The following is a 17,453-nucleotide window of genomic DNA, read 5'->3' as shown; positions in this document are numbered from 1 at the left end:
GAAATATCGGCAAATAGATTAGATAAGTGTATGGATGGGGGTGCTGACCTGTCAGGTGTAGTAGCATTTAGAGAATGGAAAAAATTAAAAGTGCCTGAAAAATAAAAGCAGATTACATAAAAATTTTAAATAAAATTTATTAAATGAAAATATATAAATGGTACTAAATGCTGTAGGCCCTAAGATTTTAACTACATTAGGTTTACTCGAAACCAAAAGGAATCACAACAATAAGCTGTTGTTGTTTTGTTGTTTTTTGGTTTTTAGGAGCATTAGCAACTAAGGCCATATTGCTCCGGGATATGCGATGGTCATACCCTGACCTTTCCGTATTTGGTGGTGACGGGCTCGAACCCCGGTCTAATCAAGAAGCGTGTGCTACACACTGCTGCTCCTTCCCACCTGGCTACGGAGGCGCCTCAACAATAAGCAAGGCCTCTGTTTCTGTTATGGTGTACGTAGCAGACAGAAAAAGCGAGGAGCCGTATACATCATAGCCAACCAACAGAGACCAAAAAGAAAAGGAATAATGAAAAACAATACCAATATAATACTAAGATAAATAAAAAGTAAAAATCACAATTATGTTGAAATTAAAACCGATTGATTCCAGATAACGAAAAATAAATGAATAGCAACCAGCCCTACCTGAATTTTAACAAAGAAAGCAAAGTTTCAGGATGGGAGAATGTAGTCAAGATATGACAACTAACTGTCGAGCTGAGGGAAGCCAACACAACAGGGCTGTAACCAAAGGAGTTAGGGGTTAGCTGTAAGTTCTTGGCGAAATTATTTTATTAAAATTCAGGTAGGCTCTTCATTCATTTTTTGTTATCTGATATCAATTTTTTTTAATTTTAATATAATTTTGATTTTTACTTTTTATTTATCTTAGTATGTTTTTTTTTTTTATTATTCCTTTTCTTTTTGGTCTCTGTCAGGCCGGCTATGGTGTATACAGCTGCTCACTTTTTCTGTCTGCTACGTATACATCATAACAGAAACAGAGGCCTTGCTTATTGCTGTGATTCCTTTGGTTTTGGCTGCCGGTCCTTGATGACGTAGTTAAAATATTAGGACTTACAGCATTAAGTACCATTTATATATTTTCATTTAATTTTATTTAAAATTTTTATGTACTCTGCTTTTATTTTTCAGGCACTTTTAATTTTTTCCATTGTTACCACACTTGACAGGTCAGCACCCCTATCCACACACTTATCTAATCTGTTTGCCTATATATGTGTATATGTATGTATGTGTGTGTATATATATATATATATATATATATATATGTATATATATCAGTGTATCGGGTATAGGTGCTGACCTGTCAAATATAATTACCATGGAAAAAATTGAGATTGCCTGCAAGGTAAAAGTAGATTACCTGAAATTAAATAAAATTAAGATTAACATAAAAATGATAATGATAACAACTATAGTACCTAAAGCAGTGGGTCCTAGGACTTTAACTACTTCATCAGAGGGTTGGCAGCCAAAACCGTAGGAACCACCGCAATAAGCAGGGTCTCTGTTTCTGTTGTGATGTATACATACAAAAAAACGTATACATCATAGCTGCCACAGCAGAGACCAAAAGGAAGGAATAAAATTCAAACATAAATAAAATAGAGTTAAAAAGCTAAAATAATGCCAATTCAATCTTGTTAAAGGAAAAACGAATGAAAGTTTGAATTCAAAAAGAAGGCAGAATTTCGTATGAAATTTAAACACAGTAACTTAAGATAAAGGGATAACATCAGGTTTATGAAAACTTACTGTTGTCATAAACCTGATGACGATTTGGATGATTATTTAATTACTGTGTGCTTAGATCGGAATTGGTGAAATTAGCTGTGGTGAATAAGGAGCTACATCGGAGACGAAAGATGAAAGCCGATAGTTCTCTGTACAGTATATTTATATCAGTTGAAGTAATCCATAGTGGGGGGAAGGTGTGAAATTGTCGGGGTGAACCATACCTGTGTGATGGGAAATTAAGCAATTAAACAAATGAGGCAAAGTGCCAGTAAAGAGAGAATCAATGACGAACAAGGTACTGTAGAAAAGACACTGAACTTTGTTTTAGAAGAAATAGAGGAGCGAGCGATAGCAGAGGAACAGCATCTTGATATTGCTTTCGGCCAGCCTAATCGTGCAGAGAAATAAGTTGTAGTTATTAAGGACAGTAGAAAGAAATTGGAAGAAGGGTAATATAGTTGTGCGCAGGCCGTCTGGGGTTGTGTAACTCATACTATAGTCGGTCCTGGACGGATGACTGGACAAATGCCTCATGTGTTTAAGTCAGTTTGTTATTGAGGAAATGTAAAAAGAAAGAAAAATTTAAATAAAAATAATAACGTCGACAAAACATAATGAAACAGTAAGCAGGACGTTATAAAACATAGTACTCCTGTAGACAGCCAATCTGTTGGCACAAGTTTTCTACACTGTGAGACACGGCGGTGGCTAGGAAAGAGGTATATAACTATATAATTATGTACAGGTCTGAATGTAATATGAAATCACACAGCAAATATGTTGTTTATATCAAAGTTGTAGTTTGTAAGTTTTTTGAATTTTATAATATTGCTTTTTTGAAACGATAGTTGCGTTCCTAGAAACCCTTGTGCAATGCAAAATCGTGCAATATAAACAACAGGCCCTATGGGAAAAGTGGGGTTAGGTGCCGACCACCCAAGATTGAACACACATTTGGAACCAAAACATTACCAAACACAATAAATAATCGGGTAATTTTAATCGTTATAAAATACTTACGTATTTCATAACGATTAAAATACGTAATAAAAATAATATTATATTATAATAAAGTATTTTTAGTATTTTTTAATACTAAAAAAGTATTTTTTATGGATAAAATACGTATTTTATTCGTAAAAAAATTATTATATTAAATAAAATAGTCGTAATAAAATACTTACGTATTTTATAATACGTAAGTCGTAATAAAATATTGCTAATGCTTTTGCTTCTATCGTAAGCAAACTTGCTTTTTGTTTGATTTTCTATCCAAACAGATGACAGCCGTTCCATCTCTTCCAATTCTTGTGTCTTAATCTAATGGATTTTAATTACACTTTGAGTTGTTCCCGCTATGAAAGTTGTTTTTATTTTCTCCGCATTCTTTGTAATTCTCAGCGTTGCCTCATTTAGGTCTGTAGCACGTGCAATATCACATGGTCTTTTATTTCGCTCAAAGCGTTTCACAATTTCATATTTTTTATCTATCGACAGAGGCGGACTGGCCATAAGCCTTACCGGGGAAACCGCGGTGGGCCGGAGGCCAGTGTGATTTTGGTCATAAACGCTAGTATGAGGCCACTATAAATTTTCCTGGGTAAGAATTTTTGACCCAGTCCGCCTCTGGTTATCGATATTGCTTTTCTTTTTCTCTCTGAATCTATAGTGTCTTCACCAGGACACTTCCTTTTCACACCTTTTAAGTATTTTACTCATTTTTAGGGAATAAAGCACAATTACAAAATGAGGAGGCACACTTGATGTACATAAACAAAGCTGCGCGCACGTGTAGCAACTGAATAAACAATACCGTAAAGGCAGAGATACACTATTAACACCTCACATTTTACTAAAGCACATTTCTAGGAGCTACTACCATAAAACAAAAATTTCCAGTTGCGTTTCTGCTAGTGGAATCTGTTATAAACTTGATCTAATTGCATTTGCGATTATACTGATAGCTGGAATTGTGTTGGTTTTTACGTTATTATGGTGAAATGTGTTTCCCCTTCACTGATATAAAAACATAAATAATTTTCAGAATCTTCTCTTCATTCCTATCATGTTGCGTTCGGTTGGGGTGATTTTGCGTTCGACTGCCATTTCTTGTAAACACAAAGGCGAATCGTGCATAAGCGAATTCGGTTTATGTTATATAAGATATCGTTCCCCTATTTATAAATCATGTATGATCGAATTCGTGTAGTCTAAACGCATGTTATACGAGGACTGACTGTATTTGGATCTTAGAAAAGCTTTTGATAATGTTGCACATGGAAGACTGCTGCACAAATTGGAGCAGTGTGGCATTAGAGGCAAATTGCTGCTATGGATAAAGTGATGGTTAAGTGGGAGAAGACAGAGAGCGGTAATCAGTGGACACTGTTCTTCATGGACTAATGTTATTAGTGGAGTCCCTCAGGGTTCAGTGTTGGGTCCATTGTTGTTTTCTGTATTTATAAATTACAAAGGGTACTAGGAAAGTTTTGCAATACAGCTTTGTTTATTTAATTTTTTCAAAGTAATTTCCTCTACATTCAATACACCTCTCCATCCTCCGAAACCAATCTTTAAACCAGTTCTGCCAAGTTTCACTAGGGAGTAAAGCACACTCGTTATCCCAAGCCCGTAGAAGGTCCTCATCACTGGAAAACCGCCTCCCTTTTAGCTTCATTTTCACATGCGGGAACAGTGCAAAGTCGCAGTGAGCAAGGTCTGGACTGTAGGGAGGGTGCTCGAGAAGTTTCAGTCCTGTCGTGGTCAAATATTCGGTGCAGGCTTTGGCGCGGTGAGCTAGAGCATTATCGTGATGGAGGTACCAGGTGTCCATTCTTGACTTTGGCCGCAGGTTCTTCATAGATCCAATGACTTTAGGCAGGCATTGTTCAGTATACCACTTAGCTGTGACTGTCTTCTGCGTGTCCAAAACGACACGTTCCACAATTCCACTCGATTTGAAAAATACAGCTATCATTTTCTTCTTTACAGATCGGGATTTTCTGACAATTACGGGTGTGTCGTCATCATCAAATACCCAAACTTTGTTTTGAGCCTTGGTCGGCAGATCGTAATAGTACAGCCAAGTCTCATCACCTGTCACGATGTTGTTCACATACCGAGATTGTCCCTTATCAAACTTTTTTAACATCTCCCGGCACCAAGTCACACGTCGTGTCATCTGCTCTTCAGTCAGTTGATGCGGCACCCAGAGAGAACAAAGTTTCTTCACGTGCAAATGATCTTGCAGAATCGAACGAATTGCTGGTGCATTTAGGCCCAAAGTATCCTCTATCTGTTGGTAGGTCACTCGCCTGTTTTCGTCAAGCATTTTCCTCACAGCAGTAACGTTTTCCTCCGTAACTGACGTTCGTGGCCTTCCCGGCCTCTCAGAATCCTCCAGAGTGAAATTTCCCCTTTGGAATTCTCTATACCACCTGAATATCGTTGTACAATGTGGACAATCATCATCTAGTGCAAGAGTTGTTTCTTCTGAGCACCGGTCTGTGGTTAAACCACACACGAAATTATACTGCAAAACTGTTCCTTATCTCATTTCGTGACCACGATGCCATCGCAAGCACTTTACACTCTCACTACTAATGAATAACTGAGCCCATCGACTTGGCACGGCGGCTACTATGCACGTATGAACATGTCTCAACATGCAGCAACAAGCAGCTTCCTGTGATTCATTGTTGCGTCATATTGCAAAACTTTCCTAGTACCCTTTGTATATTGATGATGGTATATCAGGGTTACTGTCCAAGTTTGCAGATGATACGAAGGTTGGCAGTGTTGTTAATGACAGTACACAGCTGCAACAGGATCTAGAAAAGTTGAGCAGATGGGTTGAGAGGTGGCAAATGAAGTTTAACATTGACAAATATAAAGTACTACATATGGGAAGCAGTAATCCCAGAGTAACATATCAACTCTGCGGTACCACACTGACAGTGGTAGAGAATGAAAATGACCCGGGGGGGTAATTGTGCAGGCAGATATGAAGTTTTCTGAGCAGTGCAAGTTGTCTGCAAGGGTAGCTCATGGTGTTTTTTTTTTAGCTCAATGATATACAGGAATTTTTCTAGCAGGGATAAGGAGGTGATTATTCCCTTGTATAAGGCAATGGTCAGGCCACACCTTGAGTACTGTATACAGGTCTGGAGGCCTCATTTCAAGAAGGGTGTAGAGCTGCTGGAACAAGTACAGAGAAGGGCAACAAGATTAGTGAATGGAACAAAGGGGTGCTCTTAAGAAGAAAGGCTCAACTTTTGCAAATTACAGTGTCTGGAGACTAGGCACCAGCGAGGTGATCTGATAGAGGTGTATAAAGCCTTGAATGGTTTGAGCATGCTCAATGCAGATGGGATCTTCCTCTTGCTCAGAATAATCACCACCTGAGAGGGCATAAAATCAAATTGAGGAAAGACAGATGTAGGATAGACGTGCGGAAATTTGCCTTTAGCCAACGGGTAGTTGGTTGGTGGAGCAGACTTCTATCCCTTGTTGTGGAAGTTGATAGCCTAAATAAATTTAAGGCTCAGCTGGACTGGTATTTTGAACGAATGGAAGGGTGAAATGGAAGTGTTTTTTTTTTTGGCTGATGCTGCATAAGCTTGCTTTCTTGCATCATATGCCTCTACTAATGCTAATGCTAATTGTGGGAATCAGTATTGGAAACCATAAACATTTATTAGTATTGATATGTAGATAATTAGCATCAGTCTATTTAAATAAGTTAGAACTTACCTGTAAATTTACTTGCTGTTATTAGAGACAATCATTTCTTTAAAACATTTCCAAATTATTTTAATGAATTGATAGACTGTACTATTATTATATCACCACACTTAATCACATGGTAGATTAATTAATTTATTATTGAAATGTTACAATTTTAAAGGAATTGAACCACCTTGATGCTAAACACTTAAACTATTTATGCCTAAATTTTGAGAACTTTCTGTTTCCCCGTCTCTGGGGAATATAACATTGGACAGTGGTCCTACAAGTTTTCAATGATTATATACATACAAAGTATTCTAATTATACTATAGTCTTGTACATGTACAATTGTCATATAATTATTACACTTTTCCTTATAATTTAATTAACTCATAAATTCAATAAAAAATCTCTAGATTTTCTCCCAAAATTAGTTGGAAGGGCTTACCTGTTAATGGGATCTGGGCATGGAGCCTCCATGCCCAGGTCACATTATCAAACAATGAACTCTAAAATTATCCTCAGTATTGGTATTAAACAGAAGCCCAAAAGATTATAAAGAATGAACTTTAAAGAACTGTAATAAAAAAGGAACTTAAAAATCACAAAATTGTCACATTATCTGAGAAAGCATATGTATGCAGTAATAGTCTAATTTAAATTCACATGAGTAATGTCTGTTTCTGAAATACAGTCTGTCCTCGTATAGCACGATAGTTGCGTTCCTAGAAACCCTTGTGCAATGCAAAATCGTGCAATATAAACAACAGGCCCTATGGGAAAAGTGGGGTTAGGTGCCGACCACCCAAGATTGAACACACATTTGGAACCAAAACATTACCAAACACAATAAATAATCGGGTAATTTTAATCGTTATAAAATACTTACGTATTTCATAACGATTAAAATACGTAATAAAAATAATATTATATTATAATAAAGTATTTTTAGTATTTTTTAATACTAAAAAAGTATTTTTACGGATAAAATACGTATTTTATTCGTAAAAAAATTATTATATTAAATAAAATAGTCGTAATAAAATACTTACGTATTTTATAATACGTAAGTCGTAATAAAATATTGCTAATGCTTTTGCTTCTATCGTAAGCAAACTTGCTTTTTGTTTGATTTTCTATCCAAACAGATGACAGCCGTTCCATCTCTTCCAATTCTTGTGTCTTAATCTAATGGATTTTAATTACACTTTGAGTTGTTCCCGCTATGAAAGTTGTTTTTATTTTCTCCGCATTCTTTGTAATTCTTGGCGTTGCCTCATTTAGGTCTGTAGCACGTGCAATATCACATGGTCTTTCATTTCGCTCAAAGCGTTTCACAATTTCATATTTTTTCTCTATCGACAGAAGCGGACTGGCCATAAGTCTTACGGGGGAAACCGCGGTGGGCCGGAGGCCAGTGTGATTTTGGCCATAAACCATATTATGAGGCCACTACAAATTTTCCCGGGTAAAAATTTTTGACCCAGTCCGCCTCTGTTTATCGATATTGCTTCTTTTTTTTTCTCTCTGAATCTGCAGTGTTTTAGCCAGAACGCTTCCTTTTCACACCTTTTAAGTATTTTACTAATTTTTAGGGAATAAAGCAAAATTACAAGATGAGGAGGCACGCTTGATATACATAAACAAAGCTGCGCGCGTGTAGCAACTGAATAAACAACACCGTAAAGGCCGAGATACACTATTAATACCTCACATTTTACTAAAGCACATTTCTGGGGGTTACTACCATAAAACAATAAAAACAGTTTCCATTTGCGTTTCTGCTAGTGCAATCTGTTATAAACTGGTAGTAAACTCCATCTAATTGCATTTGCTATTATATCGATAGCTGGAATTGTGTTGGTTTTTACTTTATTATGGTGAAATATTTCCCCTTCACTGATATAAAACACATAAATACATTTTCAGAATCTTCTTCGTTCCTATCGTGTTGCGTTCAGTTGGGGTGATTCCGCGTTCGACTGCCATTTCTTGTAAACACAAAGGCGAATCGTGTATAAGCGAATTCGGTTCGTGTTATATAAGATAACGTTCCCTTATTTATAAATCGTGTATGATCGAATTCGTGTAATGCAAACACGTGTTATACGAGGACCGACTGTATTTGTAGTTTACAATCATATTATTTACATATCTATATATTTTTTTTCTGAGTGTAATTTTTTTTAAGCAGTTTTTGTTCTTTTGTCATTGAATCTGCCCTTAGCCCTGCACTCAAGTTGAAACACAGTAATTAGAACAGTTTGAGTATATAAAAAAAAGAATGTAAGAGAGTAGAAAGTGGAAAAAAAGTTATCAGATATAGTCAGTAACGTGGAGTTTTAATTGGTGAACTATCCTTGTGGGTGTTGTAGACATTCTCTCAGATATGCCAAACTGTGCTTGCGACCTGAAAGTCTAAAATGCTGATGGAATTGATATTCGGGTGACACTCAAGTCAAGTAGACCTAATTTCGGTGAAGTCCAGTTGGCTGTGACAGCCAAATCCCCTGCTTGTGCCTTCACATTGGTGGGACTGTTAGTAACCCAGGGTATAACCCCCATTTCCAAGTTCTGTAATACGACAACCTGGTGCACTGTGGGTGACCACCCAGGTGAAAACTGGGTTGTCACCCAGTAAGCAAGGGTCAAGATGTGGAGCCCAGACCACACAGAGGAATGCAGCCCCTCTGTTACCAGGCAATACTAGGTGGCTGATGAGTCATCAGCCAGTACAGTACCACCAATTTGCTTATTGGAGGCTTGAAGTGGTGGAACCCATGTTTAGTCTCCAGAGCAAAACTGGTAAACCCTTCCCCATCTCTTCCATCATGCAGTATGATTGATGTCTTTTGATGTTGTGATAGACACCACGAATTGTCAAACTCATAGAGTAAACTTATCTGCGAAAAGATCTGAACATCCCAAATACTTTCTCGTTCATTTCCACTTACAGTCTGCCAAATTCCATGTACTTTTATTGACAGAATCTCAGTTATCAGTTGATTCAACCACTGTTCATCTCAGTTGTCCAAATTATTTGCTGTATGATTCCCTTTGCTTCAAAGGTGGTACTTATGCATATGTCCATTCTGATATTCCCTGTCAGAGACCAAGTAATTTGGAATCTCCTCTTTTTGGTCTTCGCTGGCTTAAAATCTCTCTACCATATTCTGTCAAATTCATCTGTTGCCTCTGTCATTCTCCAAACTCCACTTATCGCTTAGAACTCTTTGACTTCCTCTCTGAAACTTGATTTCCTCCAGTCCAACTTTCCTAACAGTGAGGTAATTTTCCTTGGTGATTTTAATGTTCACAACTCCAGCTGGCTTCCATTTTCTAGTCACACGAACCCTGGTCGAGATGCTGAGGCTTTTGCAATTACTAATGATCTCACACAGGTTGTTCATTTACCTACCAGAATACCGGACAATCCTAATCCTTAAATGCTGATTTCCGGGTAATTCTCCAGTGAGGCAAAGATTTCAATCCTAAAACTCAGTCCCATCTTATATCTTGCAAAAAGGATTCTTCTGCTCCTATGCTTGTCTTTGATGACACTCCGATTTCTAGGCAAGATGATGTATCTCTATTAGGGATTACCCTGACTTCTAATCTCTTTTGGCATAAGCACATTACAAATATTGCTTCCTCTGCATCTAAAAAACTGAGTTTCCTCTTTTGGTCTCTTTTTTAATTTTCTTCCAAGCAGCTGTTCGCTCTGTACAAATCTCAAATCCACACCATGGAATATTGTTCCCATATCTGGTGCTCTCAGTCTTCTATATTCCATTCAGAAGAGGACAGTTAGATTAATTAATGAATCGTCTCTCCATAACGTTCTGTTTCTGCTGCATGCCTTTTCTATAGATAATTCCATGGGCACTGTTCTTCTGAATTGGCTTCTATTCTTGCTCTCTCTCTCTCTCTCTCTCTCTCTCTCTCTCTCTCTCTCTCTCTCTCTCTCTCTCTGTCTGTCTGAACACGTGCGTTACCACTCAACGTCCATTTATTGTCCAACTTCAGACTAGACTCAGAGAATCAACTTTTCTTCTTCCTCATATATTCATTCAACTTCCATTTTCTGGAACAACCTTCCCTCATACATATTTCCTGATAATTACAATCTACCGAAGTTCAAATCTAATGTCAACAAATATCTTCTTTCATCTTCTCAACCTCCAAACCATGCATGGTACTAATTACTATAGGTTTTAGTACCTGTCGTGTTTGGAGTTTTTTATAAAAAAAAAATCATGAGTTATAGTTGGTATTGCATTACCTTCTGCTTTTAAGCAAAAATAATCTTCTGAAGATTAGTTTTATTTCATTAGGCAATTTAATGAGATGGTATTTATTTTAATGAGTTCAATTTGACATGTTATAGGCTACCGCTGCCATTTATTCCTCTGTTTATATGGAACAAATGAAGACAATCAGAATCAATGAGGAAACTTCTAAGGTTTTGGTACAGCCATTTACTTTAAGAAGGAAGTTATCAAAGATTTATTGTTCTATCATTTACAGTATTTTAGAAGTAAAGATTTCCAAGTTAAAAGTATTTATTTTATTTGCTCTCAGTGAAAGTGGCTGGAAAATCTAACTTTCAAAGTTAACAAAGAATGGTGATGGGCATTGAATTAAAGAAAAATTAATCTAAAAACAGTTTTACTGTTACTCATCCATATTGATGAAAGAACTGCTCAACCTTTTTAACAGTAAAAAAATATATGTGGAGGTCCTGAAGTCTCAAAACTTTATTAAACAGTTGGACAGACAACTTGAGTAGTCGAGACCCGGTAATTTTCGTAAAATCGGACAAATTCTAATAATTTATTGTAATTTTTCCTTTTAGGGGATCTGCGATCTCATTATGGATTCAAAATAAACTTTGTGGATTTTTTTGAAAAGGGTAGTATAGGCTATTTTTGGAAATTTTAAAGGAATATTGAATTTTAAGAATATTATATAATTTATTTTAAGGCAGAAGAATACTTTTACCTGGGGTTTTCTTCAGGGAAGGCTGCATCCAGGTGAGGTGTAATTCAGAAGGTGTTGAAATTGTAATTATATGGAAGGAGGACGAAGGAAAAAGCCAGCTTTTGTTCTAAATCTAATTCATGGGGAGTAATTGTAGACATAAAGGGAGATGGTGTCCTGAAGCCTGTGGGGGCTTTTCATTAATACCATCCTCTAATTTACCAGGTTTAATTTAGACCCACTAATTTAGCGAGTCTTGACTACACAAGTTGTCTGTCCAACAGAATTTGATTCTGAAACCAAGTTTTATCCCTGTGTTACTACAGCTTATAAGGTCACATATGAACAGTAGTTTAATTTATGCATGTTTGTAAGAACACTAGTTATAGTTAAAGAAATACTTGCTGCCTTCAGAGTACATAAGCATGTAGTTCACATTAAGAATCGAATTTCAATAACTGTTACTGTTCACTGCATGTTTACTGTTTCTCTATGCATTACAGCACTATTTCATTTCAAAGGACAACATGAGTGTTTCTATGTCATATTTGAATGTAAGTATTCATGACTGTTTTAGTATAGGACAGGTATCTAATATCTACATACAAAGTTGAAAAAAAATCAAAGTTATCTACACGCAGATCAAATATCTTATTGCAGATCAGATATCTTATCTACACACAGATCAAATTATACATAAAAATAGGAAATCACAGGAAGGAAGAACTGAGTGGAAGTAATAACATTCTTCTTGTGGTGTTCATTTTCTTTTTATCATTTGTTATAATTTATGAAATATAGTAAGTTATTATATTTTGAAGACTCCCATTAATTTTAGTGGACTTGACCACTTGTATGTTCATATTTATTCAAAACTAAATTGAAGGTTTCCTGTTCCTACTGTATCAGTTAGAAAAACTGAAGTCATCCTAAATTGGCATGCTAGAAAGGTAACCAACCATTAATTTTATATTGTAATTGGCAGCATGAATGGTTCTAACATGGGACAAACTTAGAAGCTAGGTTAGCACTGAAATATAAGAATAATATATATATATACTTGGCTGTTGCTTTGTTAATCAGTAGTTCAATTTGTGACCCTGGATGGAACCACTAAAGATAATAGATGATACTGTGGTAAGGTGAAATGAAATACCAGAGCAGTAAGACCTTGATGAGGAAAAATATATGAGAGTGGCAATGGAAAGTAGTGTGTGATGTAAACCACTATGGTAGCTTCTGTTTAGTACAGAAGTGATTGTGCTTTTATGCTGTGTGATATGTTATACTAAATTTTCCTAACATTTATCAATTGAAAATTTCATATCTATATGATTGCTGTACAGTAACTTTATAATATCTTTAATTTGCCTTTACCATTACTAAGTTGAGTTGTGACCTTTATATTGAAGCATTGCTAAACTGTTTGTTATATGGGTGGAAAAATAATAATAGAAAATTACACAGTAGATCATTTCCCAGCAGTCTTCTAGTCATAAATATAAAAGTAGGCTATGTTATATGGTATTATGAGTGACTATAGTTTCATGAGCAGATGTCAATGACTTAGAATGGGGTATAGATATCGGAGCCCAGCGGGCATGAGTATCTGTGATCACTAACATGATAAGAAATATCTCCAAGGTGATGTTGGTATGGGTGTAATATGGCAATAGCTGGCAATAAGTTTGCCGAGTTGTTAGTCTCAATTGTGAATAATAATAGACAAGTAAAGGCACACCAAATGTGTACAGAGTTCAGCCTGTCTTCCTGAAGGATGCTGCACAAACTGCTCATGGACTGTCGAGCAGTTTCAGAATGTGATATGGCTCGACAATCCAACCGTCACTCTTTTTTGTGATGAGTGCATGTGTGGTGACAGTCAATGGAACTATACCTTCAAGAGTATCAGTATCCCACAGTCAAAGGGGTCCAGTTTTTTTTGTAATAGTTTGGGGGGATACACTAATATGGCCCCACTCACCCCAATAGATGGTCATGTACTAGTGTGAACTGTGCACCCATCCTGAGTGAGTAACTTTGCACCTGTGATCTCAGTTCCCTTCCCCTCTCCCATTTCTGCCTGTCCAGGACAGGGATTTTCCAGGATCGTAATGTATATATCACAGAGACTAAATTATCCATATGCTATCCCATAGAACATTTTTAGAAGTTTCTGGAGTGGTTTCCTCTGACTGGTTTCATCTGCCACTCCCATGTGAATTAGTGACTTATTGAAGAAATGGTACCAGATTCCTGTGACAGAGTTCTGGAATCAGTCATGTGGATTCCTTGCCATCACCTAGCCACACAGTTATTCACACCATCACAACTGATTTCTGGTAGTTATTTCTATTATTTTCTCCCACCTGTGTAAAGCTGATTTATTTGGGGTTTTTTTTGGTTTTTTTTTCAAAACTAAACACAAATTGCTGTGTAGTTGACTTAATTTCAGTACATAAAATAGCTATTTTATTCTTTGAATTAGTACATAAAATACTTTTATTAAAATTTTGTTTTAGTCACATCAAGTATGTCAAGGATGGTGTTAATCATATGAGGCTAAAGTTTTATGTTGAGGGAAGCAAAAGGAAGGGGACAGTTCAAGTTGAAGTGAGAGAAGTATGTAGTTAATTTGGTGTAATTTTAAATATGCAATTATAATATTCAAACTAATAATATTATCATGGTTGCTTGCAGTGTAAAAAGTCCTCTTTAATCATATAGTGATTTTGCCACTTTTCACTCATTCGAAGAGGCCTGAGTTCTTATCCCATTGAAGACGAGTAATTCTCAGGCCACTTCAATCAAGGCTCTAGTTAGCTAATCTCAGGTGAACTAAGTAGGGTTCCCCATCAGTTATTCTTTTCTTCCTTCACAATGCACAAATCAGCCCATGAACACACACTTTTAGAGACATAATATGAATGCTTGCTATGACATAAGTGTGATGTGGCATAAAACCAACCTACAGAGTAAGATTTTTATTTTAAATTAAATAGGGATGTATTTTTGAAGGTTGCTTCAACTGATGTATCTTTTTTACATGTGAATTGTGTGCTGCATCTCTTATTTGTAGACACAGTTTCACAGAAATAGCTTTAAAAATTGGAAGAGAAAATTTCACTTTAGCACCATTTGACCAATTTTAGTATTGGAAATGTTGATATAAGGAAGCAAAGCTTATGCAGCACAAGCCAAAAATTAAAATAAAAGTTTAATTTGCACTGTATTTTCTTGAATACTTTGTGCCCTTGAATAAAGTTTAAGCTATGAAAAAGGGGGGGGAAGCTGAATTGATTTTCTACTTCAAATGATTTCAAATTGTTACTGTCTCTTGAATTATTTTCAGTTTTTTACAAACTGTAAAAGGTTATAACTGCATGTCTTTAGTACAGTTAGTCCTCGTATAGCATGATAGTTGTGTTCCTAGAAACCCTCGTGCAATGCAAAATCGTGCAATATGAACAACAGGCCCGCCGACCGGGCTAGCCGGGTGGGTAAAGTGCCTGCCTGGCAACCCAAAGGTCACGGGTTCGATTCCCGCCTCGGACTTGGATCAAAGTACTGCAAAAACCTTGGGAGGTGCATTATGGCCACAGAAGCCTATGCGCCAACAACTACAAAAAAAAAAAAAAAAACAATAGGCCCTATGGGAAAAATAGGATTAGGTGCCGACCACCCAAGATTGAACACACATTTGTAACCAAAACATTACTAAACACAATAAATAATCGTAATGAAATACTTACGTATTTTATTACGACTATTACGTAATAAAATATTGCTAATGCTTTTGCTTCTATCGTAAGCAAACTTGTTTTGTTTGATTTTCTATCCAAACAGATGACAGCCATTCCATCTCTTCCAATTCTTTGTGTCTTAATCTAATGGATTTTAATTACACTTTGAGTTGTTCCTGCTATGAAAGTTGTTTTTATTTTCTCTGCATTCTTTGTAATTCTCGGCGTTGCCTCATATAGGTCTGTAGCACGTGCAATATCACATGGTCTTTCATTTCGCTCAAAGCGTTTCACAATTTCATATTTTTTTATCTATCGACAGAGGCGGACTGGCCATAAGCCTTACCGGAGGCCAGTGTGATTTTGGCCATAAATGCTAGTACGAGGCCACTATAAATTTTCCCGGTTAAGAATTTTTGATCCAGTCCGCCTCTGTTTATCGATATTGCTTTTCTTTTTCTCTCTGAATCTGTAGTGTATTCACCAGGATGCTTCCTTTTCACACCTTTTAAGTATTTTACTAATTTTTAGGGAATAAAGCACAATTACAAAATGAGGAGGCACGCTTGATACACATAAACAAAGCTGCGCGCGTGTAGCAACTGAATAAACAACACCGTAAAGGCAGAGATACACTATTAACACCTCACATTTTACAAAAGCACATTTCCAGTTGTGTTTCTGCTAGTGGAATCTGTTATAAACTGGTAGTAAACTCGATCTAATTGCATTTGCGATAAACCGATAGCTGGAATTGTGTGGGTTATTATGTGAAATGTCTTTCCCCTTCACTGATATAAGAAACATAAATACATTTTCAGAATCTTCTCTTAATTCCTATCGTGTTGCGTTCGGTTGGGGTGATTCTGCGTTCGACTGCCATTTCTTGTAAACACAAAGGCGAATCATGCATAAGCGAATTCGGTTTGTGTTATATAAGATATCGTTCCCCTATTTATAAATCATTTATGATCGAATTCGTAATGTAAACGCATGTTATACGAGGATTGACTGTACTCATGTTCAGCAGAACACATATTACGATACTTTATATATTACATTCACTGGTAAAATGGGCTAGGCAGTTTCTGTTATTGGTAAGGGAGAGTGACAAATGAATGACGAATGCTCCATTACCCGTGACCTTTCATTTCCACTGAGCAATAAACAATATTGGTCCTGATATTTGAATAAATCATGTCTTTACTAGTAAACAATGTTAATTCTGTAAAGGAAAATTTTAAATATTGGTAGTTAGCAAAACCTGGCTGTGGCTTTAGGAGAAATTTCAAGTTTCAGAGAAAATGTGCATGAGGTATTTGAGGAAACATGCTAATTTATCCAAGCATTCTTTAAATTTATTTAAACAGTCACTCTAGTTGAATGCAAATTTCTGCACATACAGTGGCAGACAAAAACACTGCATCACTTATGAATTTTGCATCTAATGTGTTTTGTGCTGCATTGTGGGTTGAAGAAATGTTTGAAATGCATTTGTTAGATGATATATATATATATATCTGTTAATGAAATCCAATATAAACACTCCACCTGATATACCTAATTGCAATAAGTATATTCCCAAAGGGTAAAATGCATTATTAATGGAAATATGAGAAATCATTCAAATTGCAGTCATGACAAGTTAACCTAACAGTATTATGTACTTTAAATCAGCAAAATAAGTCCTCAATATTTTGTTGTTCCTCCACAAACTGCAATAACAACCTTGCAATGATCTGGATATCATCATTCTGTTTTTTGGTGGTTCCCTCCTACTTCTTTCTCTCTCCGGGTACTCAAATTTTTTTTTGGCTGGTGCAGTATAAGCATCAGGCTTCCTTGCACCATATAGCTAATAATAATAATAACTTCTGGATATATACAGTTGCCCAATTTCGTGGTACTACACCCTTACAATGTTCTTCTGCAACTGAATCTTACTTGTTGGCTTCTGAGCAATTTTAGATGACATTATGTGCCAGCAATTTTCAAGAGCAAGTAGAAAGGAATCACCAAGAGAGTGTGCCAAGCCCATACTCACCAGATGTGAGCTCCTCACTGTTGACAGGCCAGTCCGACACTGTAATTCTGAGAATTTCTGAAGTATGACTGCACCTTAAAGGGGAAAACATTAGTGTATGTTTTAAGCCTTGTGAGACAAGAAGACAAACTCATCATTAAATCTAAATAGCATAAAACTTGCCAATTTTGCTGTGTGGCAGGGTGCTGGGTCCT

The 17,453-nt window shown here is 36.3% G+C and overlaps 1 protein-coding gene across 1 annotated transcript in view; it reads left to right on the top strand.

The window, feature by feature from the left end:
* LOC150082822 (mitochondrial import inner membrane translocase subunit Tim21) overlaps window positions 1-17,453 on the top strand; it is a 90,327-nt gene that overhangs the window by 45,678 nt on the left and 27,196 nt on the right. Inside the window, exon 5 of the mRNA XM_090376839.1 lies at window positions 13,995-14,094. Coding sequence (XP_090232965.1) covers window positions 13,995-14,094 — 100 coding nt within the window. The remainder of the gene's footprint in view (window positions 1-13,994; window positions 14,095-17,453) is intronic.

Source organism: Mastigoproctus giganteus, chromosome 7 (genome assembly GCF_048544385.1).
Source record: "Mastigoproctus giganteus isolate SK-2022 chromosome 7, ASM4854438v1, whole genome shotgun sequence".
Lineage (NCBI taxonomy): Eukaryota > Metazoa > Arthropoda > Arachnida > Uropygi > Thelyphonidae > Mastigoproctus > Mastigoproctus giganteus.
Note: the sequence above shows the minus strand (reverse complement) of the source record. Positions and strands in the feature narration are given on the sequence as shown.